General features: G+C 50.4%; 3 protein-coding genes across 29 annotated transcripts; 1 reads left to right on the top strand and 2 right to left on the bottom strand.

Moving 5' to 3' along the window:
* Positions 1-54: 54 nt before the first annotated feature.
* Positions 55-10,470, bottom strand: LOC103880933. 19 transcript variants are annotated; one of them, XR_004180876.1, is made up of 8 exons: positions 10,195-10,284; positions 9,630-9,981; positions 9,020-9,077; positions 8,188-8,286; positions 7,284-7,366; positions 2,120-5,479; positions 605-685; positions 55-520 (listed from the first exon to the last, which is right to left on the bottom strand). XR_004180876.1 is itself a non-coding variant. In XM_031660998.1 (8 exons), exons 1-5 carry the CDS (start codon positions 10,443-10,445, stop codon positions 4,741-4,743), a joined length of 654 nt encoding a protein of 217 aa, XP_031516858.1. In that variant the 5' UTR covers positions 10,446-10,470; the 3' UTR covers positions 55-520; positions 605-685; positions 2,120-3,611; positions 3,996-4,740. The 19 variants fall into 19 exon arrangements, 6 of the variants coding, with proteins under 6 accessions (XP_031516858.1, XP_031516859.1, XP_031516856.1 ...); XR_004180878.1 differs by having other exon boundaries at positions 8,188-8,283; XM_031660998.1 differs by lacking the exons at positions 8,188-8,286; positions 9,630-9,981 and having other exon boundaries at positions 2,120-3,611; positions 3,996-4,831; positions 5,309-5,479; positions 10,195-10,470.
* EOLA1 (endothelium and lymphocyte associated ASCH domain 1) lies at positions 10,470-23,919 on the top strand. Of its 9 annotated transcripts, none has more exons than XM_031661004.1 (5): positions 10,470-10,837; positions 14,849-14,961; positions 15,063-15,091; positions 15,144-15,344; positions 16,205-16,775. In XM_031661004.1, exons 1-5 carry the CDS (start codon positions 10,799-10,801, stop codon positions 16,426-16,428), a joined length of 606 nt encoding a protein of 201 aa, XP_031516864.1. In that variant the 5' UTR covers positions 10,470-10,798; the 3' UTR covers positions 16,429-16,775. The 9 variants fall into 9 exon arrangements, with proteins under 9 accessions (XP_031516864.1, XP_031516869.1, XP_031516866.1 ...); XM_031661006.1 differs by lacking the exon at positions 10,470-10,837 and adding an exon at positions 18,920-23,919 and having other exon boundaries at positions 10,844-14,961; positions 16,205-16,383; XM_031661003.1 differs by lacking the exon at positions 10,470-10,837 and adding an exon at positions 10,844-11,474 and having other exon boundaries at positions 14,829-14,961.
* LOC101010375 (heat shock transcription factor, X-linked member 3) lies at positions 17,702-19,463 on the bottom strand. The gene is made up of 2 exons (XM_003918391.4): positions 18,874-19,463; positions 17,702-18,404 (listed from the first exon to the last, which is right to left on the bottom strand). Exons 1-2 carry the CDS (start codon positions 19,354-19,356, stop codon positions 17,820-17,822), a joined length of 1,068 nt encoding a protein of 355 aa, XP_003918440.1. The 5' UTR covers positions 19,357-19,463; the 3' UTR covers positions 17,702-17,819.
* Positions 23,920-24,434: the final 515 nt, after the last annotated feature.

Here is a 24,434-nt window from a genome sequence, read left to right as displayed (position 1 = left end):
AGAAGAACCAAAGCCAGAGGACCAAGAAAGTTGTAACTTACCAAGATAGAAAACTTTTAGACAGTAAGCTGCTTTACTCTAGTTAAATACCACAGAAATATAGTTTGATCCCCACTTCCACACATGCCAGCAAAGGTCAACTAGGGGGCTCAGTGTAACATGCTTGCTAAGCTGTAACATCCCTCCTGTCTACCTTGGTGCTGTTGGAGGTGGCCAATCAGGGAGCTGGCATTTTCATCCCTGCCAGGCAATAGCAAGTCCCCATCCCCTAAGGTGTCTGTGCAGGTGATACTGAATACAGTGCTGAAAAATATCAAACCCTCCCAGCCACAAAGGTATCAGTGCAGCCCCAGATCAGATCCAAAAAGTCCACTCCTGCCCAGCAGAAACAAGGAGTACCCCCACCCATTTCAGGAATCAATGGAGGCCATGTGGGGAAGGTAGACTACTGCACTCACCAGGCAGTAATGCGGCATGATCCTTCCCTTTCTTCTGCTGGAGTGATGTCAGAGGATGCCAGCTAAAACAAAGTTTAAATAACACCTTAAACCTAGTAACACAATATGAAAATCTCTAGATTTCAATCAAAAGTCACACATCATACCCAGAACCAGGATGATCTCAAATGGAATGACAGGATACAATCAAGAGATGTCAACACTGATGACAAAGATGTTAGAATTATCTGTAAAAAAAAATTGAAAACCACCATTATATAAATGCTTCATTAAGCAATTAAGAACGCATCTGAAACAAACTAAAAATAGAAAGTCTCAGCCAAAAAATAAATAGAAGACATAATGAGGAATCAAATGGAAATTTTAGAACTGAAAAATACCATAACTGAAATTTTAAAAACTCTATAAAGGAATCACTGGCAGAATAGAAAGAACAGAGGAAAAAACCAGTGAACTTGAAGACAGAACAGAAATTTCCCATTCTGAAAAACGAATAGAAAATACATGGGAAAACAAGATGGACAGAGCTTTAGGTACCTGTGGGACTATGAACAATGATCTCACATCTGTGTCATAAGGGTCCCAGAGGAAATGAGAAAAAGTGTGGGGATGAAAAATCAAAGAAGTAACGGCTGAAAATTTCCCAAATTTGATAAAAGACATAACCCTGCAGACTTCAGAAGCTGAACAAATCCCAAAGAGAATAAATCCAAAGAAATTCTACACTAAAACACTTGAGTTAAACTTCTGAGAACTCTTAAATAAAAACAAAAAAAAACTTAACTGGGCATGACAGCTCATATCTGTAGTCCTAGCTACCTGCGAGGTTGAGGCAGGAGGATTGCTTGAGCCCAAAAGTTCAAGGTTACAGTGAGCTATGATTGCAATGCTGCTCTGCAGCCTGGACAATGAAGTAAAACCCTGTCTTTAAAATAATAATAATAATGATAATAATTTAAAAAAAAAAAAAAAAACAAGAAAAACTTGGAAGCAATGTGAGAAAAATGATACCTTACCAAACCAAGGATACCAAAAGGAAGTGGCACAACTTTTTTCAAGGGCTTAAAGAAAATAGCTTTCACCTGGGTGTGGTGGCTCACACCTGTAATCTCAGCACTTCGGGAGGCCAAGGTGGGCAGATCACCTGAGGTCAGAAGTTCAAGACCAGCCTGCCCAACATGGCGAAACCCTGTCTCTACTAAAAATACAAAAATTAGCCATGCGTAATGGCATGCACGCACCTTGCATGATGGCATCCCAGCTACCTGGAAGGCTGAGGCAGGATAATTGCTTGAACCCAGGAGGCGAAGGTTGCAGTGAGCAGAGATTGCCCCACTGCACTACAGCCTGGGCCACCAAACCAGAAAATTTCCTAAAAAAAAAAAAAAAAAAAAAAAAAAAAGCTTTCACTCAGAATCTTACATCCTGTGAAAGCGTCCCTCCAAAATGACATTCCATGGCCATATAGGTTTGAAAACCATGTTCTAGATTAACTGATTCATTTTCTAGATAGCACAACTGAGATTCTTCAAAAAACATATGGGATTTTTGCAAGAGCACATCACAGTCCCTCGAACACTGTTGGAAATCTCTGAAATTTGCAAAGCTGAGAAAAAAAATAAAAGAAAAGTTTCCTCAGCGTTGCTGGAATAATCTCCAACCTGTAAATGTAGAAGCAAATCTTGAGAACCTGAGTCCCAGAAAGAGAGAACACAAGGTGCAAGTGTATGTCCCAGCAACAGCCCTGTGACATGAGTGGCATTTGTACCTCCTGGTTTATAAGAGAAGGAGACACAGAGACACGAGTAACCAACAAGGTCACACAGGAACACAAAGAGCTAACATTCAAACCTAGGTTTGCTAGACACCAAAGCTCAGGCTCTGGGCCTCATTGTTACATACCTCATGGCCACATTCTCAGCCCTTCTGTGCGCCTCTATACATTGCTCCAGCATATGAACTACAAGGACCCAGAGGATGCAAACAATGGGCTCCTAAGTCAATGCCTGGGCTGACCCGTACAGGCCATTTGTAAAGAAAATGTGAATGGTGTTGCCATGTTTTCATGGTAACAAGCATTAAGAATTTGGGTTTGTTCTAACATCCACTGTTCTATATCTGAAATCTGATGTAAAATGCCTTGGGAAAGTTAGAAAGATGAAGAAGGCAGAAATGGTTAGAGGAGGGAAAGGATAGAGGAAATAGAATACAATGTATGGACATATTCGTCTTAGCACCTCATACTTAAACTCACATCCCCCAAGAACTACACAGAACTTTCTGCTATGGAAGCCACTCACTGATCATGACTCTCATCACAGCCCACCTTTAATTAAAAGTGAAGCTGCATGAGTCAGCCAACAGAGGGCAAAATGAGGAATCAAGGAACATGTGACTAAGGTCAAACATTATCTAGTGTCATTTCATAAATGAAGTGGGCCTCTTTCCTAAAGCTTTCTCCAAGTATCATTTGCAAATGTTCCAGTTGGGTGCTGCAACATGCTGAGGCCACCCTATCTCATCGTCTTGTCTTCATCATCCACCCTCCTCTTTCAAAGGCAGTATGATCAGACACAGTGGATGGGGGGCCTACCCTACCAAATCCCACCTGGTGTGGATGCTGCAGCTTAGGGCATCCAAGCACCCGCCAGGGCAAGCCCGCACTGTACCTTCTTTCTCTGGGTTGTGAGTGGCAGGCCACTCTGCTCAGGCCTGCCAAGTGAGGGTGGTACATTGGGCAAATCAACTTTCTGGTAGAAGCACAGGAACATCTGGCCCCAACACCCTTTTCTCCCTCTGCCCACCCCACAGTAATCCTCAGAACCTAGAGACTTAATGACATCTCTCCAAACTTCATTCTAAAGTCAGGAACAAGAATTGGAAACCTCATCACAAGTCAGAAGATTGAGACACGCTTAAGGTTACTACCCATGTGTTCAGATTAGCAAGGACAGGAGCACACTGTAGGTACCAATGGCTTATCCATGGAAGGCTGCTCCTGAGCTGCACTGGGCTGCATATTTGTGTGACCGTTGTCTACAAACACTCCTATCCCATCAGAAGTACACAAAGGTTTGTCAGATGACTTACTGGCCACATGAGTGAATCAGTGAATTCTCCTCAGGAAGAGAACCAGTTTGCCTTTTAAAAATGCTGACAGTGAAACCCAAGTGAGGACACTCACCTGCTGCACCCAGCGTGCAACCCATACTCCTTCAGTGGGCCTTTAGGAGTTGGACCCAATCTAGTTTCCCAGCCTCTTCTCCCATGACTTCACTCTACGAATGGGTCTGCTCCAGCCACCAACCTTCTCTGGGCTCCTTGAAGGTACCTAACCCCTTCAGGCTGCCCTTCCCCCATTTCCCACCTAACAAAACCCTTTCGACCTTCAAGGCCCAGCTCAAACACCCACTCCTCTACGAAGCCTCCCCCAGCCCCTTGCCCAGAGTGAGCAGTTCTTCCTCTTCACATTCACCTAACTCCTCTTGCCTGTAAGATGCCCCCTTACAAGTAACAAAGACATGAGTGTGCACCTACCTTCAAGGAGCCTCTTCCAGGAGGGGGCCTGGCTTCGATCTGCTTTTTGACATGATACTTTGCACTGAGATCTGCCCTCTCCTGCCAGGCTGTGCTCACACCAATACCAAGAGATCACGAGACACCCTGCCAGCAAATGCCCTGGAAGCACATCCCCTTCATGCCCCTGGCAGTTGTCTAATGCACACACAAGATGAAAGCAGCTCTCGGGTGGCCTGTTGCAGGGCACAGCACAGTTCTGCCTATGCCAAGGCAGATGCTGGGCCCTTCCCTATTGTGCTCAGCACATACCCGTTCTCCAGGGCACCTTTTCTGGGCATTAATTCATCCAGGCAGTTAATATGGATTGCACAGCCTGCTGTGTGCCAGGTACCATGTGGACCCCACCACCCATGCCCAATGCAGGCCCCTCTAGTGGGCAACCCTTGCTCCACACCTCCCTGCTGGGCTGCTCAAGACTGTCAGGTCGGGCTCAACCTGCTCTCCAGCCCTGCTTCCTTCCTGTCCCTTTCCTGAGGATTAGTTAGCCCCAGTAAACCTTTGGTCCTGCCAACTCCCTCTCACAGTCTGCTTCCTGGAGGACCCAATCTGAGACAGTGGGTTCCAGAGTGGTCCGAGAAAACAGGTGGTAAGATGGGGTCTTGGTACAGGATTGCCCTGCATCTCCCCAACTGGCAACGAGGTTCCCATCTTCGGGGGTAGGTGGCACGCAGGTGGCTCTAGGCACAAGATGGCAGGCTAGTTGCTAGACCTTCGATGTTAGAACTTTTGCTGGGATGGCTGGCTTGTGAAGAGGAAGCTCCTGGAAGGCGAGGAGATCCAGGCAGGGCAGATGCCTGGAAATGAAAACTCAGGGAACGGTATGTTTCCTGAAGGACCCACCGGGATTAATGAGAGGCCAAGGGCAATTAACAAACATCTAAAAATTAAGCAGAAACACTGGAGTCTTCCTGGCGGTTTACAGAGTAGCCCCCGATCCAAGCAATGGGCAAGCAGCAAAGTCTGAAGAACAAACCCAGGACTTGCTAAGGTGGCTGAACTCCAAAGACAGTTGAACGCTCAGCCAAGGCAGATCTGTCATGCCAATGACACGAGTCCTGCTGGGAAAACCTGCATCCCTGATACATGGAACACGCACATCTAGGAGAAGGTCTCTGAATATCTGGTCTCCCTAGATGCCCTTGAAACTTCTGAGCTTGCAGCATCAGCCCACCCCCTCCCATGAAGCACTGCAGGCACCCTATCCCGAAGGAGAAATAAATAACACAAGAATTTTCCCCACAGGTGTCCTCCCTCCCAGGAGTGGCCCTCACCTTATCACTGGCTGCCGGGTAGGGTGATCAACAGTCCCAGTTTGCTGAGGGACTTGCGGTGCTAAAAGCCAGCGAGTCCCAGGGAAGCAGGAGGAATTGGTGAGCTGACTGCCACACCCGTGACTAGAGTGAAGGTGCAGCACAGAGCTGCGCAGGCAGGGTGTGCTGGGTCTGGGAAGGGGGAAAGCGATGACACCCCTGAGGAGCTGCAGGATCAGCATGCACCTGCAGCGGCCGGGGGGTCCCTGTGGGATGGGACCCGGATGCAGCTCAACCAGTGGGGGCCGGAAACGAAAACTACACAAGGGACTTGGAGACACTCTGCTGCTCAACACAACTGAATGCCCTGGTAGGGAGCCGAAGGGATGGGGCAAACCTGTGGATGGCATGGGATGGGCATCAGTGATGGTCCAGGCCTGAGTGACGGTGAAAGGCCCGAATTGTCATGGCAGATGGTGAAGGAAGGGATTCAAAGGCTAAGCAAAGTGAGTTTGCTGGAACTGGACAGAAGAGGTGAGGCCAGAAGACACCCTGGAAGATCATGTTTCAGGAGAGGGCCCAGAGGACACATGCGTCAGCAAGGGCATCAGGAATGTGCTGGAGAGAGGGCGCCAGCATCCCTCAGAGATCCAGCGCGGGAATCCTCTGCAGGCCAGGGTTGACCACAGCGGAGTGTCTTACAGAACGGGGCACACCGAGAACTGGAGCCTGATAAGGGCGCTGCAGCCTCCTCCTCCTCCTCATTTCCTTTTCCCCCCCTCCTCCCCTCTTCCTCCCCTCCTAATACTCTCTTCCTCCTCTCCATCTCCTGTCCTTCTTTCTTCCTCATTTCCTCTTCTTACTCTCCTTCTCCTCCCCCTCCTGCTCTCCTTCTCCTCCCCTCCTCCTCATCCTCTCCTCTCTCCTCTTCTCTCTTCTTCCTCCTACTTTTCTCCTTCTCATTTCCTTCTCTCTTCCTCTCCTCCTTCTCCTCTTCTCTCTTCCACCTCCTCCAACTCTGTTCCTCCTCCTCTCCTCTCCACTCCTCCCCCACCTCCTCCTCCTTTTCCTCTGCTCCTCTTATTCTATTCCTCCTCTTCGTCCTTTCCTCCTCCTCCTCTCCTCCTGGTCCTCCTTTCTTCTGCCTCCTCCTCTCTGCTTTCTCCTCTTCTCCGCCTCCTCCTTTCTTCCTCCATCTCTCCTCTTCCTCCAAATCTCCTCCTCTTCCTCTCCTCCTCCTCCTCTGCTCCTCCTCTCCTCTTCCTCCTACACCTCTCCTCCTTTCCTCCCTCCTCCTATTTCTCTCCTTCTCCCTTCCTCTTCGTCCTCCCCCATCCTCCTCTCCTTCTCCTCTTTTCTCACTCCTCCTCTTCTCCTCCTCCTTTTCTCCTTTTCCTGTTCTTCTTCCTCCTCCTCCCCACTCATCCCTCTCCTCTCCTTTTTCCCTCCTCTTTCTCATCTCCTCCTCTCCTCCGCCTCCTCTCCTCCACATCTGCCTATCCTTTTCCTTTTCCTTCGGTCCTTCTCTCTTCCTACTCCTCCTACTCCCCCCTCCTCCTCCTTACTTGCTCTTCTTGTCCTCTTCCTCTTCTTCCTCCTTTGCTGCTCCTCCTCCTGTCTCCTCCTCTCCTTTTTCTTCTCTTTTCTGTGTCCTCCTCTCCTCCTTCACCTCCTCCCCTTCTCCTCCTTCCACCCACTCCCTCTCTTTCCCCTCCCCCTCCTCTTTTCTTCCCTTCTGCTCCCCTCCAGCTCCTATTCCTCCACTTTACCTGTCTCCTCCTGCTACACCACACGTTCACGCGACCCTGTGTGAGTCCAGGGCAGAAAAGGAAAGCTAAAAGGCGGACAAATGAGTGCAAGAGAGCAAAGAAGGGAGCCCTCTCTAATCTAATGGGCAGGGCACTGGACGCATGCAAGCACCTCCTCTTTGGGGGAGGGGCCACAGCCTCCAGAAGGAGGGGCAGTGGGACACTCCATGACCTCTGGGGTTACTTACAGTTTGGAGTGCTTAGGTGAATACTGAGTCCAAAACAGCCCTGCAAACAGACGGAAGAATAAACCCCTGAGCAGATGTGGTCTCTGAAATACAAAAAACCAACATGGGGTTTGAGGCAGAATTCAGAAAGAGCTCCTACAACTCCATACCAACAAGGCAAGTGACTCAATAGAAAAATGAGCAAAATCCATTTCCTAGACGAGGAAGGCAGGCCAAACAAGAAGCATCTGAAGGAAAATCATGAATTAGGGTCAAAGCGGTCCCAGAACACTAGGCTGGATCAAACGTGAACTCTCTCCAGAGGAGGGCAACTTCCTCCTGGGCCTCAGAGTCAAAGAAGCACAGCGAGGGGAAGTGGCTGCACTCTGGAAAGTGTCAGTGGGGAGCCAAGGGAAGAGGAAGGGGGTGACAGGCTCAGAAAACAGGAGTCCTCGCACAGAAATCACGCTGAGCAAAAAGAATGCTTCCCTAGGGGAGCATGTGGGCGGAAGAGAGGGACTCTTCTCCTCCTCTCGTCCTCTCCTCTTCCTCCTAAACCTCTCAACCAGGGATGCTGAGCACAGAGAGGGAAAGTGACGGCAAATTCCCAGGGGACAGCTCTCTAGCCAGGAGGCTGACCAACATGGAGGGAGGAGGGAGGTGGAGGAGGTAAGGTGGAGGGAAGGAATGGAGGGGAGGGAGGGGGAGGGAGGGGGGGAGGGGAAGGAGGGAGGGAATGGACAGGGAGCCCCAGGGATGGAAGATGGAAGGAGGGGTGGAAGGAATGAAGGGATCTTGGAAGGAAGAAATGGACAATGGTGGAAGGAAGAAGGAAAGACCGGACACCAGGAATGGAAGGAAGCCAAGCAGAGCGGTTTCATGGGAGCACAGCAAGGAACCCGAGAAGGCCCCGCATGCACGCCACAGTTGGCTATTGCCTGGGGCTCCAGAGCATCCACGGAGGGCCCCACAGGGGAAGGCAGGAGCAGGACGGGCCTGGGGAGGTGAAGGCCGACCTGACCTGCTAAGAGACAAACAGAGAGGGAGGGGAAAGTCTTGTTCCTGCCAGGACATTGTTAATGGGAGGAATGAGGAGGCAGCAGGTGAAGAGAGTATGGCGTGGAGGACAGAAATCAGAGCGTTTTCGGGTCTGGTGCTGACCTGCTATTGGGAATGAAAATGAAGACTCAGGTGCATTCTGGTCCCTTTCTCAGGGATAGCTGAACACCACCCGCATCCCTACCTGGCCTGGTGATGCCATTCTTCCTAGGCCCACTCACCGCTGCAGCTGCTTTACTTGGACTTCCTCTCCTCATCCGACCACAGATGAGACCTCTGTGGGAGGTCTCAGGGAGAGTGTGCACCCACGTGCGCATTGCACCCCACTGCCCAGCACACCCAGGAGTGACAGTGAGGAGCAGCTGGGAGAGTTGGAAAAGGGAGCCCTTATGTGGCCACCATGGGCTTCCCCGCTAGCAGCCACACGGTGACTCTCCAGCTCATTATGCAAGTTCTAGTTCTTCATACAAGACGCTACAGGTGGAGCAACAGCAACCCACCGTCCCGGGGATCCTCACTCATGATTTGAAACCACTCCCAGCAGGTTCTGGGGTGTTTGGCAGAAGCTGGCAACCATTCTTGGGGGGAAGGAACCCAGGAGGGGATGCTAGCATGCATAGGAATTGTAACTGGTGATCTGAAGGTCCCCTGCAGCCCTACGGCCTACATCCCATAAAGAGGGACCCTCTCCTCCTCACCTCATCTTCAGTATTCCTGCTTCCTCGAGCTTCTCCAGGGAGAAGTAGGTGCATCTCACTAGAAAAAACAAGAAGGCAGCCCTTTGCTGGTTTAACACTTACTAAGTAGATACTGTGCCCTGGGCACCCAGTCTCAGAAATGAGTAAAACACTGGCCTTGCCTTCAAGGAACTCAAGAGACCCTGTGGCAGCCACAGACTCTTACAGAGCAATTGCCACCAGGGGTTGCAAGAGCCTAATGTGGAGTGGGAATGGGGGATGTAGAAAATGCTATCAGAGCTGGAGACAAAAGTCCTTAATACTCGGGGTGGGACTGTGAAAGTGACATTAAAGTTGTGTCTTGAAGGAGACCAGGAGTGCACCAGGACAAGGCCATGGGAACTAACGGTGCAAAGCAAGGAGACCTGGAACAGCAGGCTGGTGGGGACCAGTGACTAAACAGCACAGCGTGAACCCAAAGAGTGTTCGGCTTAAGGGTGGGGAGAGCTGAGCTGACTCCTTGAACTGTTAGGACTTAAACCTGAGAAGGCCCGGCCGCGTTTTCACTAGAGGATTGTTGGGGACAGATCTGTGACTTAGAAACTGAGCCAATGGAATGTGGAGGACAGACCTGAGGGAGGAAAGACAGAGGCTTCCAGGTTGGTCAGGAGGCTCATGGAACAGTGCAGGCTCCAGACCACGAGCCCTGAGTTCTGGAAGTAGCAGCGGGGAGGCAGGACGAGGAGCAGTTTTGTCTCATCAGGCACTCCAGAGGCAGGGACTCAAAACTTGCTTATAAAGTCAATGCGGGAGACTAGATAAGGGGAGGGACAGAGGAGTAAAGCATGGCAGCACTACAGAACCTGAGTCCCTGACTGAGATGGAGAAGAGAGTTTGAAAAGCAAGTTTGCCAGGGAAGTTGGGCTGTGTGTCCGGCGACTTAGAGGAGGCAAGACATTAGGAGTGTGGACGTTTCTCATCACCTGCAAAAGAGGCGTTAAAAAGACGGTCCCTCTGGACCCCAGCCCCGCCCTGCTTCTCTCAGTCCCGCCCTGCCCCTCCCCCAGCTCCACCCTCCTCCTCTCAACCCCGCCTCCACCCACTCCCCAGCGGTTTCTCCCAGCTCCTCCCTGCTGGTATAGCAGCTCTGGACCCAAAACTCCTGCCTGGTGGCCTCGTCCCGCCCTTCCCCTTACTCTTTCTCCCTCCGTTTCCTTTTCCTCCTTCCGGTTCTTCGCCCAGGTTGCCAGTTTCGAGCTCCCCTGGCCTTGGCCTGGCTGGCTGGCGCGCACGAGGGCCTGGTAAAGGGAATAGCGTCTCCTAGCAGCCAGGGCGTGCGTACGTGCGTGATGTCGTCAGTGCGTGTCTTCGAGAATGCGAGATTCATAATGACTTGGCTGTCTATATGCATGGCTGAGTACGTGCCTCCTGCGTGGTGTGCGTACATGCGTGATTACGTGCCCACGTGCGTTCTTCATGAAAGGGATGACGGGAGCTGCATTAAAGCGGTAGAGTTCTGGACCGCTAGCGCTTGTCACTGGTCACCGGTTTCCCGGAGTTAGCGGCAGCGACCTTGCAGCCTCGACACTAGCCAGGCGCTCCCTCTTCTCACCGCGGCCCACGTCTCCTCGTTTGGGAGCCCATTGGCCTGGCTCCGGTGGCCTCGCTGGGTCTCGGGGAGGCGGAGTACTGTTCTTCCCTGTGGCGAAAAGCCGGAGTCGGCCCTGGGCACCCACGACTCGCAGGGTCCGTGGTTCCGGAGGCCGTGAGACCTGCCGGGGCTGACAGGTGCCAGGGCCCATGATGCAGGAGCCTATGTGCGCAGCCTTCTTGCGGACGGTACCTGAGGGCTGGGGCTTCCCTGGATGTGGGGCTGGGAACCCGTGCGGGGCGCGACCAAGGCTCCTTTTCCTGCCCCCTGCTCTTGCCAGGGCCTTGGCTCCGCTCCTTCTAAGCGCGTGTACCCGCGACGTGCGTCTGCGAGTAGAAAGCCGGTGTGCTGCTCCACACACAGCGGCCCCACCTCAGCCTGGTCTTCCCTGCCTCCCATTGGCCCCTCTGCTGTGAGCTCGCCTGGACCCGAGGCCCGGCGGTGCACAGCTCTGTGGCCTGTGGCGCCGTGCTCAGCGTGACTTACCCAGAATTAAGCTGAGGACAATGGGATTTAGAGCCCCAAACCCTCGCCCCTCGACAATGGGAGGGGAAGTGTCATTTTTCTCCCTTCGAATGGAGCGTGCTCAGCTGCAGGAATGCTGTTCAACGTGGTGAAATGATTTTCTGTCCTGCGGGCTGGTGCACCCTGTGTCCTTGACCCAGACAGGTGCTGAGGATCCCACTGCTGTGATTAGCCGAACCAAACTGTGAGGTGCACATGTGTGTTACTGATAAGACCGGCCCTCCCAGCTCTTCTTGGTTTCCAATGCCTGTTAAGTAGATGACCTTCTTCGGGCCATGAACCAGCTTTGCTGTCTTGCACGTAATGACCTTTCCTCTTTATCTTCCTTGTTGTGCAGGTAGGGCGCAAAGCAGGTACTCTCTGCAGCACCGGGTAGGAGGGGAGTCAATCCCCTTCTTGCCTTTTCAGTTACATCAGTTCCTACTAGGGATTCCACACACACACAGTTCGCGTTTGTTGTGATTTTGTGGTGATGATGAGAAAAGGGTTGGCCAAAAAACTGAGCGGCGGAAAAGAGGCAAACATTCACTGTAGCTCTGTATCCTGATGGAAGTGGCCAGGCCCTGTGGGAGACATTCAGTCTCCGTCAGAAGTAATCCAGAACTTAGGGACCTGGTGATGTTTTGTCACCCATCAGGAGAATAATGAGGCTCAGGGGCCGCAAGTGTGTGAGGAAATGGCACCATGGATGGGTTGGTGGAGGGTACACAGGTGAGTCTTTGTGGAAAGTCATTTGCTGGCAGATATCAGCATCTTAGATGGGCATGCCAGGCGGCCGAGGCATTCCCTTCAGCATGTCTTCATACAGCGTTAGAGGTAATGTCATTTCTAGTGGCAAAAGTGGGAAGCAGCTTGTAACTCTCCGTCAGTGGAGGAATGGTCAGGCAAATTATGAGATGGCCAACAATGGGATATCACACAGGCAGTGAAAAACAAGATAGATGAAGACTGTCAGGTGGAAAGAATGGACTTGATGTGCTGTCAAATGGAAAACTCATGCCCTATCCTGTGGAGATGTGTTGGGAACAGCAGTTTGCCAAGATGGTTGAAGCAAAGGACCATAAAGGGGCTGGCTTAAACAACAGACAATCATTGTTCTAGAGGATGGAAGTCTGAAATAAAAGTGTTGACCAGATTTGTTTGTTCTGTGGGCTGTGAAAGACAATCTGGTCTGTCCCTATTTCTTAGCTGCAGGCGGCTAGCCGGCAATCTTTGGCACTCATTGGCTTGTAGAAGCATCTCCCTTATCTCTGCCTTCATCTTCTCATGGTGTTCTCCCTGTGTGCATGACTGTCTCTGAAATCCCCTTTTTCATAAGGACGCCAACCACATTGGATATGGGTCCACCCTAATGGCTTCAGTCTCACTTGATTGCCTCTGTAATGACTGTCTTTATATATAAGGCCACATTTTGAGGTGCTGGGGTTTAGGACTTCAACATACGCGTTTTAAGAGGACACAATGCAACCCATCAGAACTGACAAAGGACCTGAGGTAGAAACAAGCTTGGCATGTTCCCTCAGGGGATGGAAGGCCCCTGTGGCTCTAGGGTGGTGAATAAAGGGGAGAGGAGAGGACATGGCTGGGGTGGGAAGACAGATCAGGAGGGACCTTGAGTGTCCTGAAGTGTGGATTCTGTTCTAGTTGGGGCAGGGAGCCCTTGAAAGCTTTCAGTAGAGGAGTGATATAATCTCATTGTCCCTGTACCAAGATCATTCTGATGGCAGTGTGGTCACAAGAGTGCAGAGGACAAGGGCTGAGGCGGGGGTGGGGGTGCTATCAGGAGACTTCTTCAGAAGGCAGGGGGTTTTAGGGGATTGGATTGGGATTGTGGCCATAGAGATTATGGAAAGAGATCAGATTCAGTGTCGGTTTTGGACACAGTGCCACGGGATGTGGGCCGCAGAGAGGGAGGGCAGAGAGCAGCTAGGTCTGGGGCAGGAACACTGCGTGGCTGGTGATGCCACTCACAGTGGAAGGGAGGTGGACTTGGTGGTGGTGGTTGGGGTCCTGAGTATGTACAGGCCTGTCCACCTAAGGCTGAGTCTGAAGGGGCGTGGCCCTGCACTGCGGGATTCAGAGCAGGCTGGTGAGCAATGTGGGGGTCCCGGAAGGAGGGAAGGAGTGTGCTCAGCCCTGCTGGGGCTGCCGAGCATGGAATAAGATGAAGACAGGACTGGCATGAGGCCGGCCATGGGTGCTTGTGGGGATAGGTCAGTCAGTGGAGTGGGTTGGGGGGTGGAGAATAAAGAGAGAAAGGTGGGGGTGGGGACAGAAGGTTCAGAGAGGAAGTAGAGACTGTGCATGTAGACAGCTTTTCTGAGGTCTCGGCTGTTCAGGGTTTAAGAGAAGGGAGGCAGAGCAGGAGGCGTGCGTGTGCTCAGAGTAGGGATGCTGAGCAAGCATAGATGGTGGCCGGTGGCACCCAGGGCCCGGAGTGAGCCAGAGGAGCAGGGTCCAGAGCACAGCAGGCAACCGGCTTGGCTGGGGCAGCTCACCCCAGAGGCGGGAGAAGAGCAGGAGATCTGGCGCTCAGAAGGCTGCACTGCGGATTGGGAAAGGAGTGAATACCAGGCAGCTTTGGTTCTGTCAGGGCTTTGTCTCATGAGGGTGGGTGTATTTTCTTAAAATCATAGAATGTATTAGATGTGGAGTTTATGTGCCGAAAGGAAGGACAGAGAGATAGTAACCAGAATGGAGGGGGGCAGCTCAAGGGTGTTCAGGGCCATGAGACAGAGCCACAGGCCTGATGATGATGACGACGGTGAGGGGTGAGGGGAGCCACTGTTTGTGAGTGTTCTCTTAGGTGCCAAGTACTGGGCTGGGTGCTCTTGGTGCCTTATCTCCCATCCTCACAGCCATGTGGAAACTGAGGCATCTCAAGAGTCTATGACTGGGCTGAAGTTCTGGCTTCAAACCCAGGGCTCCTGCCGAGGCACAGGGCTGTCCTCCATGCAGGAGGAGGGGACCCTCTCCCAAGCCACACACGCAGGAGGCCAGGCAAGAGTTGTGGGAAGTCAAAGCCCGTGTGACTGTGGGCTGGGCTGGTGCGTCATTCTCCTCAGCCATAGAGTAGGCCTCCCAGTACCACTGACCCTGCTGGGTCACTTGAAGATTCAATCTGATGATCCAAGGATCATGCCATCCCAGAGGCTGACACGTGGAAGGCATGTGTGTGGGGGTGCCAGTTGTTCTGATTATCATTCTTCTTTTCTCCGCTCAGATTGGGTCAGGGGCATCTGCTGACAGTGGAGAGCAGTGGTGGGGGAAGGGGCTTGAGGAAGGTGGTACCCAGAGGGGTGGAGAGGAGATATATGACTGAGGGCCATCTGAGGTCACAGTGCATCCTGAGAGCGGAGCTGAGATTGGATATCAACGATGTGGGCTCAGCAGCCCTGGAGTAGGAGCTGGGAAGGTCAGTGCCTTGGTGGCGGCAGGGCCAGGGCACTGAGAGTATTGGCAGAGCACAGCAGGGGGAAAGGAAGAGAAGCAGAGCCTGGGACTGTCCCTCTGTGCTGGAAGACGGCTAACACCAGCCCCGACTCTCCACTCTGGCTAGGCCGAGGGGGCCCTCTGTCCTCTGTGTTGCGCTAGGGCTCGGTGACCTCTGTCATAGCACTAACCACATGCTATCCTGCCTGTGCCTTCCTCTAGCTGTCTCTGCCCTACTCCAGACCGCCCCAAAGACTCTGTGGGATGATCCTGAGTCAGCCGAATCCCAGCCCCTTCCCTTGGGCCTGCCGTGGCGCGGGACATCAGTGACAGGCGGAAGCAGCGGACCATCAGGGTCAGTGGGATTTAGGCCACCTGAGAGACACAGGGGTATGGTCAGGCCACTGCCCGTGAGCTTGGAGGGCTGGCATGTGACGCGCTTCTGTGCTTCCACAGGCCACAGGAGGCCCGGGGCGCTTGCGAAGATGAAGTTTGGCTGCCTCTCCTTCCGGCAGCCTTATGCTGGCCTTGTCTTAAATGGAGTCAAGACTGTGGAGACACGCTGGCGTCCCCTGCTGAGCAGCCAGCAGAACCGTACCATCGCCGTCCACATTGCTCACAGGGACTGGGATGACGATGCCTGGCAGGAGCTGCTGGTGGAGAGGCTGGGGATGACTCCTGCCCAGATTCAGGCTTTGCTCAGGAAAGGGGAGAAGTTTGGTCGAGGAGTGATAGCGGGTAAGTGACGATGTGCCAAATGTGCAGACAACGCCTAGAGTTGCCACCCAAGGTCTTGCTTGGGAGTTTGGGGACTTTTGTTGTCGTCTGAACTGATTGGCATGTATACCACAGTTTCCTTTGGCAGCACACCTTCAAAGGGACAGCAAGGGCCCTGGGCTGGGGGTTGGCAGGCCTAGCTTCCGTGAGCTCTGGTAAATCATTTCTCCACTCTGAGCCTCAGTTCCTGTTTCTGATCTCAGTGAGAAACCAGATCAGGTCCATGTGCATGTGGTGCTTGTGGTGTTTGGCTGTGTGTGTATGTGTGTGTGTGCATACATGTGTGAGTGCACATGTGTGGCAGAGACCATGAAAAGCAGCCCAGCCTGCCGAATGGGTCAGGTGGCCTCTAGAGTTGGGCTGCCTGCCTAGCTTCACGAGCCTGCCCCAGCCCCACCACTCACAGCACCCTGGGCAAGTCCCCTAACCTCTAGGTGACTGAGGCCTGACAACAGCATCTGTCCCCTGGTGACCTGCTCAGGCATCACCTGTAGCTTCCCAGGCAGTGGCTGGTGCCCTTCCAATCTGCAACCGCTGCCCTCGGAAGTCTGGCTTGGACCTGCCTCTTACTTGTGTGGCTTCATCGAGGACAAGGCCCTCTCCTCTGCCTTTCTGGAGCCCTCCCCCGCCTCTCCCAGCATTTCCTGAATCGGGTTTGGCTCGTTATCAAAGCAGTGGAAGAAGGACTTGACTCCCTTCTTGTCATTTTGCTGATGCCACCTTACTCTCTGATTGTGACTTTGAGTAACCGTGTTGTCACATGGGCAGGCCTTGGGCTATGGAAGTGAAAGGCATTCATATGTATCTCTCTTTGTGTACAGGACTCATTGACATTGGGGAAACTTTGCAATGCCCAGAAGACTTAACTCCCGATGAGGCTGTGGAACTAGAGAATCAAGCTGTACTGACCAACCTGAAGCAGAAGTACCTGACTGTGATTTCAAACCCCAGGTGGTTACTGGAGCCCATACCTAGGAAAGGAGGCAAAGATGTATTCCAGGTAGACATCCCAGAGCACCTGATCCCTTCGGGGCATGAAGTGTGACAAGTGTGGGCTCCTGAGAGGAATGTTCCAGAGAAACCAGCTAAATCATGACACCTTCAATTCACCATCATGACGCAGACCTATATACATTAGGTTAAATCTGAATTTCCACTGCTTTGGAGAGTCCCACCCACTAAGCACTGTGCATGTAAACAGGTTTCTTTTCTCAGATGAAGGAAGTAGGGGGAGGGGCTTTCCTGGTGTGATGCCTTCTTAGACACACAGGCAATGTCTCAAGTACTTTGACCTTTGGGTAGAAGGAAAAGCTGCCAGTAAATGTCTCGGCACTGTTGCTAATTTTGGTCCTGCTAGTTTCTGGATTGTGTAAATAAATGTGTTGTAGATGACTGGTTAGTGTTTGAGACTTCGTTCTATGTTTTCCCCTGATTTGTTCTGGTCAAAACTCATCAAATGTATAACTAGCATCCAGGAGACATTGCAGAAAGTCTGAGACCTGGCGCTGAATGTTTGCCTGGTAGTGACTAGCCATCATTAATCAACCGACTCATCCAGGATGAAGAGGACATCAGGCTTAGAGCAGCTGTCTGTCTTTTCAGGTTACTCTCACTCTGTTGTGAAAGTGTCTGTCGGTTTCTGAAGCATGTGTGTCACCTGCATCACATAGCTACTTCCTATCCTAGCAATACATCCAAAATACAGCTCTGGTAGAGTGAGGTTAACTTGGAAATGTGATCAGTAGTGTTGTTTTATTTTGTAGTAATTTTTTTTTTTTTTTTTTTTTTTTTTTTTTTTGGTGATTTAGCAAAGTTTCTAGTTGTTATCTTTGAGGATGATGGGCATTTCCCCCCAGGTATTGACTGCAGTGGCCCTTCTCTTCTGAGCCAGGATGTCATGGTGGTCGTACATCCCATGGCAGATGGGGTGGCCTGACTTTCAAGTGGACCTCTTTGGAGGCCCCTGGATGCTAGGCTAGGGGTGCTGAGCTGCTGATCAGACACTTCCTGGCAACATTGGGAGGGACCCATGAGGAAACAATCTCCTGTTTGAAGATACAGGAAGATACTGCCAGAATCAGGCGTGAATCTATTCTTTCTCCTGACTAGCAGGCCAATCTCAGGGGACCAGGTCTTCCTGGGCTTGGTCTCGACACTTCTAGCAATATCCTTTGCTGAGTGTGCAAAAATGCTGCTTCTCCAAATAAACGAGGACAATGGGGACCAAAGCCTGTCTTGGACAGGATTTCCAGCCTCCCCTGGCTTGTGCCAATGAGATGTGTATAATATAGAAAGTTAAAAAGAACACAGACAACAGGTCTCATTTAAATTGTTTATTATTTATTTCCATGGAATTTTGTTTTTCTTTATTAAGACCAAAAATGTGTTTCTCATTTGCAAATGGCAACTTTTATCGGTCATTAGTGGCCTGTGAGTTCACGGACTTGCATTGTTTCTGAACTGTTCACAGAGTTTACACTTGTAATCTGAGGAGTCTTCCTGCTCCTCGTCATTGTCAGAGGGCTCATTTGGAGACATGACTGAGAGGGTGGCCAACAGAATGGAGTAACAGATATTGCACAAAGACAATACACTACCATTATCTGAGTAAACCGGGCTACTAGGCACTTGCCCTATGCCTTCCATCCAGGCAGTAGCCGAAGATGCAAATGTGACATTCCCAGAGGTGCCCTCCCAACTTGGGCCATTTGGTTCCTGAGGGGGCCTGTTTCCCAGGGGATGCCCAGTGATACTGTTCTTGGACCACATGCCAGAGAACATGAAGGACTGAGTGCCACTGGGTCCCTGAACATTGGGGGCTCCCCGCTGACACATTTTGATGGCTTCTTTCTTGGCATTGATGTGATGGATACGTAGGGAGCGTCTTGTAGCTACCAGCTTCTTTCTCTTTGGAGTTGGGACACAGGTTGCTTGCTGAGCCGTGTTTCTGAGGTCATCTTTTCTCTGGATATTCTCCAGGAGCCTGGGCTTGTCTCTCTGAAAATTGGAGTTGTGGTAGATCTGAAACAAAATGAAACATGTTAGTTGTTCCGGAATAAATTATTCCTTTCCCACCTCTCAAAATTACGATTTTGTTCTGCAATGGAGAAAAGAATGCTTTAAGTGGCAGCAAGTGTGGTTATGCCCTACCTCATGACCTGACTGGAGATAAACAATTCATAGGTCAAGGCAGTAATATATAAATAGCATGGATTTTGACATTAAACTGCAACCCCCTTAGAGGTAATATGTAGGTCCGCATAATATGATGCTGATATTATCTCTAAGGGGATTGTAGTTTAATATCAAAATCCATACTTTTTAAGTTCTGTACTTTTCATCTTTCAATAAACAATATTTTACATTTTAAAATGCTATCTTTGACACTTAAGCTCTTACAGTGTATTATTTATATTGGTGTCCTATGAAGATATGTTTGAGAAGGAGAGAAAAGGGATCACAGAAATTACAGAAATGCTTTCTACTTTACCATCATTTTCTTGTTTCCTGGAGAGTTGCTTGGGCGTGTTTTGCAGAATCCATAGAGGTTCAGTTGGCGAATGAAACTCTTCAAGCTGTCTGTTTCGAAGATCCTCTCTGCACCTCTCCGTTGAAGAACTTCCCTCTGGAAGAGATCCTTCTCGATGATCACGGCGTCTCCATCATCGTTCCAGCTCACAGACTTGAATGTTTCTTCCTCCACGATCATCCAAAGCTTTCTTGGGAAGGAGAGCCTAAAAAGGTTCTGGTTGTCTTCCGTGTTGACCACGCATTGGTTTCGGTCTTCTGGTGGTGAGTTATCTTGGGATCCTGGATCTTGGCTCACGGCGTGGTCCTCGTGTCTGTCCAAAACCTCGCTGGAATCTGGATTTGGATCAGGTGAAGAACTAAATGGGTCCCCGCTTGTTGGCTCTCCACCAACAGATGGGGCCAGCTTGTCTTCATATTCCTGTTCGGTGTTCTGACTCGCCATGGAGCTACACCAGAATCAGGAGCATTTTGTACCCAAGACCCTTATCACTGTCCTAGCAAGTCCAAAATGCCTTCAGTCAGAGTAGGCGTGCCCAATAAATACTGTCCACAAAATTCTAGAGTCTCGGTATCAGGGCAACCAGTGACTTAACTCACCATCTGCTGTATTTGTCACACGATGTCACAAAGGTGGCTCTCAGCCAATCTGGAGAGGGGACGCTGGCCAGGTGTTGGGGGAGTAGACAGGTGGCATTGCCTTCAGCTTCTCCCTTTTCTAAAAGTATAAACAGGCGTGGTTCAAGTTCCCAGAAAAGTCTCCCATCTTCTGAAAGTCACATTGTGTCATAGGACCAGGCCCCAGATAAGCTGAGAAACCATGGGTTTATGGTCACTCCCAACCATGAAGACAGGGGAGGCCATTTGCTGGCCTCTGGTTTGCTCAAGAGCCAGCCCCTAGTTAGCCCTAGCTTGGGTTTCACCAAGACTGCCTGAGTCAGATGGACTCCTCACAGGTGACTTCCTTCTAGGAGATGGTGGTCCCTAGTAGGCTATTTGACCTGATCTGTGTGGTAGCACCCCTCTTTTCCAGTCCTCCCCATCTCCTTCCTGCTTTGGTCTCTTCCAAGTACTCCTAATGATTGGTTGGATCTGCTCTAGTGGGCCCAGATAAAGCGTTCCTTATTCCATTTGGTCGAGTTGTCCCCAGAGGTGCTGTGCCTGAGCGTGGTGGGAGCACTCCCCTCACTCCTCTACCACTGTGTTACCCAGAGCACCATTTGTGGTTGGATGGCCACATCCTCAGCTGTGCTTTGGAGTCCCCTGTGGAGCTCTGCTTGCCCTTGCATCTCACCCTCTTGCAGATCACAACAGGAGATTACCTTTAGTTTCTGTTTTTTCCCATAAATACTGTTTTCATTGCTCAAGACATGTTCATTTCTGAGGCCTGCTTTACACAAACTAGCCTAAGAAAAGTTCCTGCTTGTCTAGTTAGACCTGATTAAAGTAATCCAGCACAAAAGTGCCATCATTGTGTATTTGAAAACAGATGAGCGTATGAGTGTGTGTTGGGGTGGGCAGGAGGAGGGAGAAAACCCAAATGAAAGTCATCTTCAACCCCAGATGAGAGGATACAACAGTCTTTCTGGTAATACATTTTCTCTAGCCATTAAAGACAACTTTGTTCTTAATATTCACTCTGTATAGGGAGACAGAGTGGTACAGTGGAAAGGCCCCAGGCTGAAAGGACCCTGGGTCCTTGTCCCACTGAGTAGCACCCTTTGCCCACTCAGGATCGGCCCTGAGTGCGAAGAGGGTTGGAAGAGGCTCTTCCAAGGTGCTTTTCAATGTCAGGGCTCTCTAATCCTTCATGGTGCCCCCCATGCCTGGATACAGGCTTGATTCATGGTCATCAAGCTTTTTAAACAGGTTTACAAAGGTTTTGTTCAAGGACTCAGTGTAACCTGTAGGCACATGCACTCTGAGGCTAAATATTAAAATAGAGGCCTTTGGTGACATCACTGAATAAGGATCCTTGAGTATTCAGTTACACAGCTGGCATCTTTCACTTACATACCTAAGTGCTTTTTCATAGGGGAATTCTTAAGACTGAGAATGACATTGTGTTGTGGCTTTTGCGAACTTATGAACTCTGCTGATTACTTATATAAAGGCTTTTAGCCATTGGGTGGGAGGGGAACGATCATGAAGAAAATGGCTAGGGAAACTACACAGTGGCATTCAGCCAAGAGCTGGTATTGATTTGATTTAGTCACACTATGTCATGTGGCTTCTATAGGACCATTAGCTACCATTCTCCTTTGTTTTAAGTCACAGAATGTCCACTGGGATTACGAGTCTAAGACATCAAGCTCCTCTTGTCCCCTGGAGGGAATATTGAGGGCACTGACTTAAGTCTAGACAAGAAGAGGCATAGTGGGAAAACCAACCTCCTCCAGCTAAGCCTGCTCAGTCCCCAAAGATCAGCTCTGCAACCTTCAGCAACCATTCGGACATTCTTTATGAGACACCTGCCACCTGCAAGCCCCTTTGAGGAAAATGGTTGGTCTTCTCTTCCATGCTCCAATGGACCCTCTGTGTTGCTGCTTTATGAATGAAAACATCATGGTCAGGCGACCCAAGCAGAGCACAACTGACTATGGTATGAAGACCAGTGGCCCTGTGGAAGGCGGTCTCAGTGCTGACTCACTGCAGCTTTGTAGCTGTGCAGCAATCAAGAACAGTGCTGAGCTCTTGACAGTGGGGCCCCAAGGCATGAGGCCAGCCACAGGCCAAGACTCGCTGTGTAGGCCTTGCCTGTCACATGATCCCCCAGGCTCTCCTCATCCTCCCCCTGGCCTCTCAGGATCTTCTTCCTTGCTGATCTCTCCCGGGCTGATCTGTCCCTGCAGTTGGTTCATCCCACTCCAGAGGAGTCTTTCTAAACTGTGGCTCGGATCTTGTCAGTTGCTTAGGCACCACCTCCTCACACCTCCAAGGCCTTCCTTTCCCAGCCTCGTTAGCCACTGGGCTCCTCTTTCTCACACACTCAGGCATCCACCATGCCACCCACCCTTAACCCTCCTTCACTCAGCATTTGCTTGATGCTGGGTCCTGGGTAAGACAACTCTCAACCTCTGGTTCCGTCTGGTGCTGTTTTCTGAGCACACTGAACTTCCTTGCTGGTGAGGGTGCTTGTGCTTCTTCCCCTATGGGAACGCCCTTTTCAACCCAGAAGTCACTCAGCTTGTCAGGGTCCAGGTCACTCCATGAGGTCAGCTGGCAAAGCTTATTCCCAGGGGCTGGCCCAGCACAGCTCTCCACCATTGGTTGGGTGGATCCTGAACTCCTGTGAGGTTGGGCATGTTGATGGGCTGTCTCCCCTCTGGACTAAGAGGCCCATGAGGATGGCCAAGACCGCAGTGCAAATGTAGCCCTCAATACAAGTTGGATGAAGAAAGTTCTATGTCACCAGCTCAGTGGAGTTTAGCATCCTTGGACATGGTTCTACATTAGAACAGTGATAACAGGGCAATTATTGTGAGCTCCTATTGAGACAGAAAAATAGGGTCTAGAAACAGGGAACTTAAGGCCAATCTGTGCTGACTTCCTAAAAGAGAAAACACTAGGGTCTGGGGTTAGGAAATCTAAGGCCAATTCACTCTGACTTCCCAAAGCTGGATCAAAAGGAAAATACCTGAGTCTGGGGGCAGGAAACCTAAGGCCAATTAACACAAACTTCCTAAAGCTAAACCAAAAATAAAAACCATGCTGAGTAACAAAGGATCAGAGGCTACTCTCCCTACAACCATCCCTCTTCCACCACATTTCAGATGGAAAGGGAGGGTAGAGTGCCTTGTTGACCGTGGGCCAAGCAGGGACCATCCCTTCATCTGCATAGGGTGCCAGTTCACTTCAGCCTTTAATTAGCCACAGGCCAAATCCTTCAGATAAGGAATAGTCATTAAGAACCTCAAATGGGGTACTTAAAGCCCAGAAAACTTTGTAACTGGGCCCTTGAGCCACTTGCTCAAACCTACTCCCACCCTGCAGAGGGCTTTCTCACTTTACTGAATTCCTGCTTTCACTGCTTTGTTGCTACATTTCATTCCTCTGCTACTTTGTGCATTTTGTTCAATTCTTTGTTCAAAACGCCAGTGACCTGGACAACTCATAGTCAATGAGTTGTGCTAAGTGCTCTGCTAATCTGTGTCATTTACTGTGCACACCCATCTGTTGAGTGGGTATTAGGAATGAGCACATTTCTCCAATGAGCCAAGCTAGGCCATAGAGGGGTTGAGCCATGGTGCAGGTTCCGCAGTGAGGAAGCAACAGGGCCAGAATAGGCCCACATGGTCAGACTGTCAGACTTACAACCTTACTCAAGTACAGTGAGTGTTCCAATGATCTGAGCAGAACTTGACTTTTTAAGCAGAAAATGGCTGAAGAAAGCAAAAACAGAAAACAAAGGGCATATTAGTCATTGATATGGTTTGGCTGTTTTGTCCCTCCAAATCTCATGTTGAAATGTGACCTTCAGTGTTGGAGGTGGGTTTAGTGGGAGGGGTTTGGGTCATAGAGGTGAATCTCTCATAAATGGTTTGGTGCTGTCCTTGTGGTAATGAGTGAGTTCTTTGTTAGGTACAAACCACCGCAAAAAGCTTCTTGGTACTGCCAACACTCCCCCCAAACCTCTCTGTGCTGCCTACCCTTTCCCCAAACCTTTTTACATTTCTAAGTCCTTATCTAGGCACCGCAGTGAAGCCAGCCTGATAGACTACCTATCAGGCCTTGAGCGATAAAGCAAACTCCAATTACAAACCATCCAGACTGAACAGGGGGAGGTTGTGGGAAGCATAAACAAACTTTACCTGCACCCTCCAGTACCATAAACATCACAAGGTGATTATGTGGCAGAATTAACCAGCAAACAACCCCGGGATACAGCCATACCAAAGGACTCCCTCAAATTCCCTGCCCCAATGTAACTCCCTCATTCTGTAAGCTTGGAGCTGCTTTCCTTGACTGTTATGGGGGCAGCTGGCAGGTTAATAAAGGCTTGCCTGAACTTGGGGCTCTCTGTCTCTCTTGTCCTTTCTCTTGGCTAACCTTACATTCTCACTCTCTAAGTTCACATGAGATCTGGTTGCTTAAAAAAGCCTGGCAGCTCCTTGTTCTCTCTCTTGCCATGTGATATGCTGATTACCCGTTTGCCTTCTGCCATGACTGGAAGCTTCCTGAACCCTTACCAGAAGCAGATACCGGTGCCATGCCTCCTGTACACCCTGAAGAACCATGACCCAAAATAAACGTTTTTCTTTATAAATTACCTAGCCTCGGGTATTCCTTTATAGCAATGCAAAACTGACTAACATATAAAATTGGTACAGGAGTTGGGTGATGCTATAAAGATATCTGAAGATGTGAAAGCAGCTTTGGAACTGGGTAATGGGCAGAGGTTGGAAGAGTTTGGAGATCTCAGAAAAAGGAAGATGCAGGAATGTTTCAAACTTATTGGAGACTTGTTAAGTGGTTTTGACCAAATTGCTGACAGAAATATGGACAATGAAGGCCAGGCTGATG

The sequence above is a fragment of the Papio anubis genome, chromosome X (assembly GCF_008728515.1).
Source record: "Papio anubis isolate 15944 chromosome X, Panubis1.0, whole genome shotgun sequence".
NCBI classification, from domain to species: domain Eukaryota; kingdom Metazoa; phylum Chordata; class Mammalia; order Primates; family Cercopithecidae; genus Papio; species Papio anubis.
Note: the sequence above shows the minus strand (reverse complement) of the source record. Positions and strands in the feature narration are given on the sequence as shown.

Bases quoted from the DNA above. Each gene is read 5' to 3' on its own strand.
- LOC103880933 (XM_031660996.1), bottom strand. From the start codon at position 10,445: ATGTACGCACACCACGCAGGAGGCACGTACTCAGCCATGCATATAGAC. The intron at 7,367-9,019 runs GTGAGGAGGAGA...TTTGTATTTCAG, and splicing joins GCAGGAATACTGAAGATGAG to AGACCACATCTGCTCAGGGG. The intron at 4,832-5,308 runs GTGAGGGCCACT...TTTCATTTCCAG, and splicing joins ACCCGGCAGCCAGTGATAAG to GCATCTGCCCTGCCTGGATC.
- EOLA1 (XM_031661002.1), top strand. From the start codon at position 14,801: ATGCTATCCTGCCTGTGCCTTCCTCTAGCTGTCTCTGCCCTACTCCAG. The intron at 14,962-15,062 runs GTCAGTGGGATT...GTGCTTCCACAG, and splicing joins GGAAGCAGCGGACCATCAGG to GCCACAGGAGGCCCGGGGCG. The intron at 15,345-16,204 runs GTAAGTGACGAT...CTTTGTGTACAG, and splicing joins TGGTCGAGGAGTGATAGCGG to GACTCATTGACATTGGGGAA.
- LOC101010375 (XM_003918391.4), bottom strand. From the start codon at position 19,356: ATGGCGAGTCAGAACACCGAACAGGAATATGAAGACAAGCTGGCCCCA. The intron at 18,405-18,873 runs GTAAAGTAGAAA...ATTTTGTTTCAG, and splicing joins CAGGAAACAAGAAAATGATG to ATCTACCACAACTCCAATTT.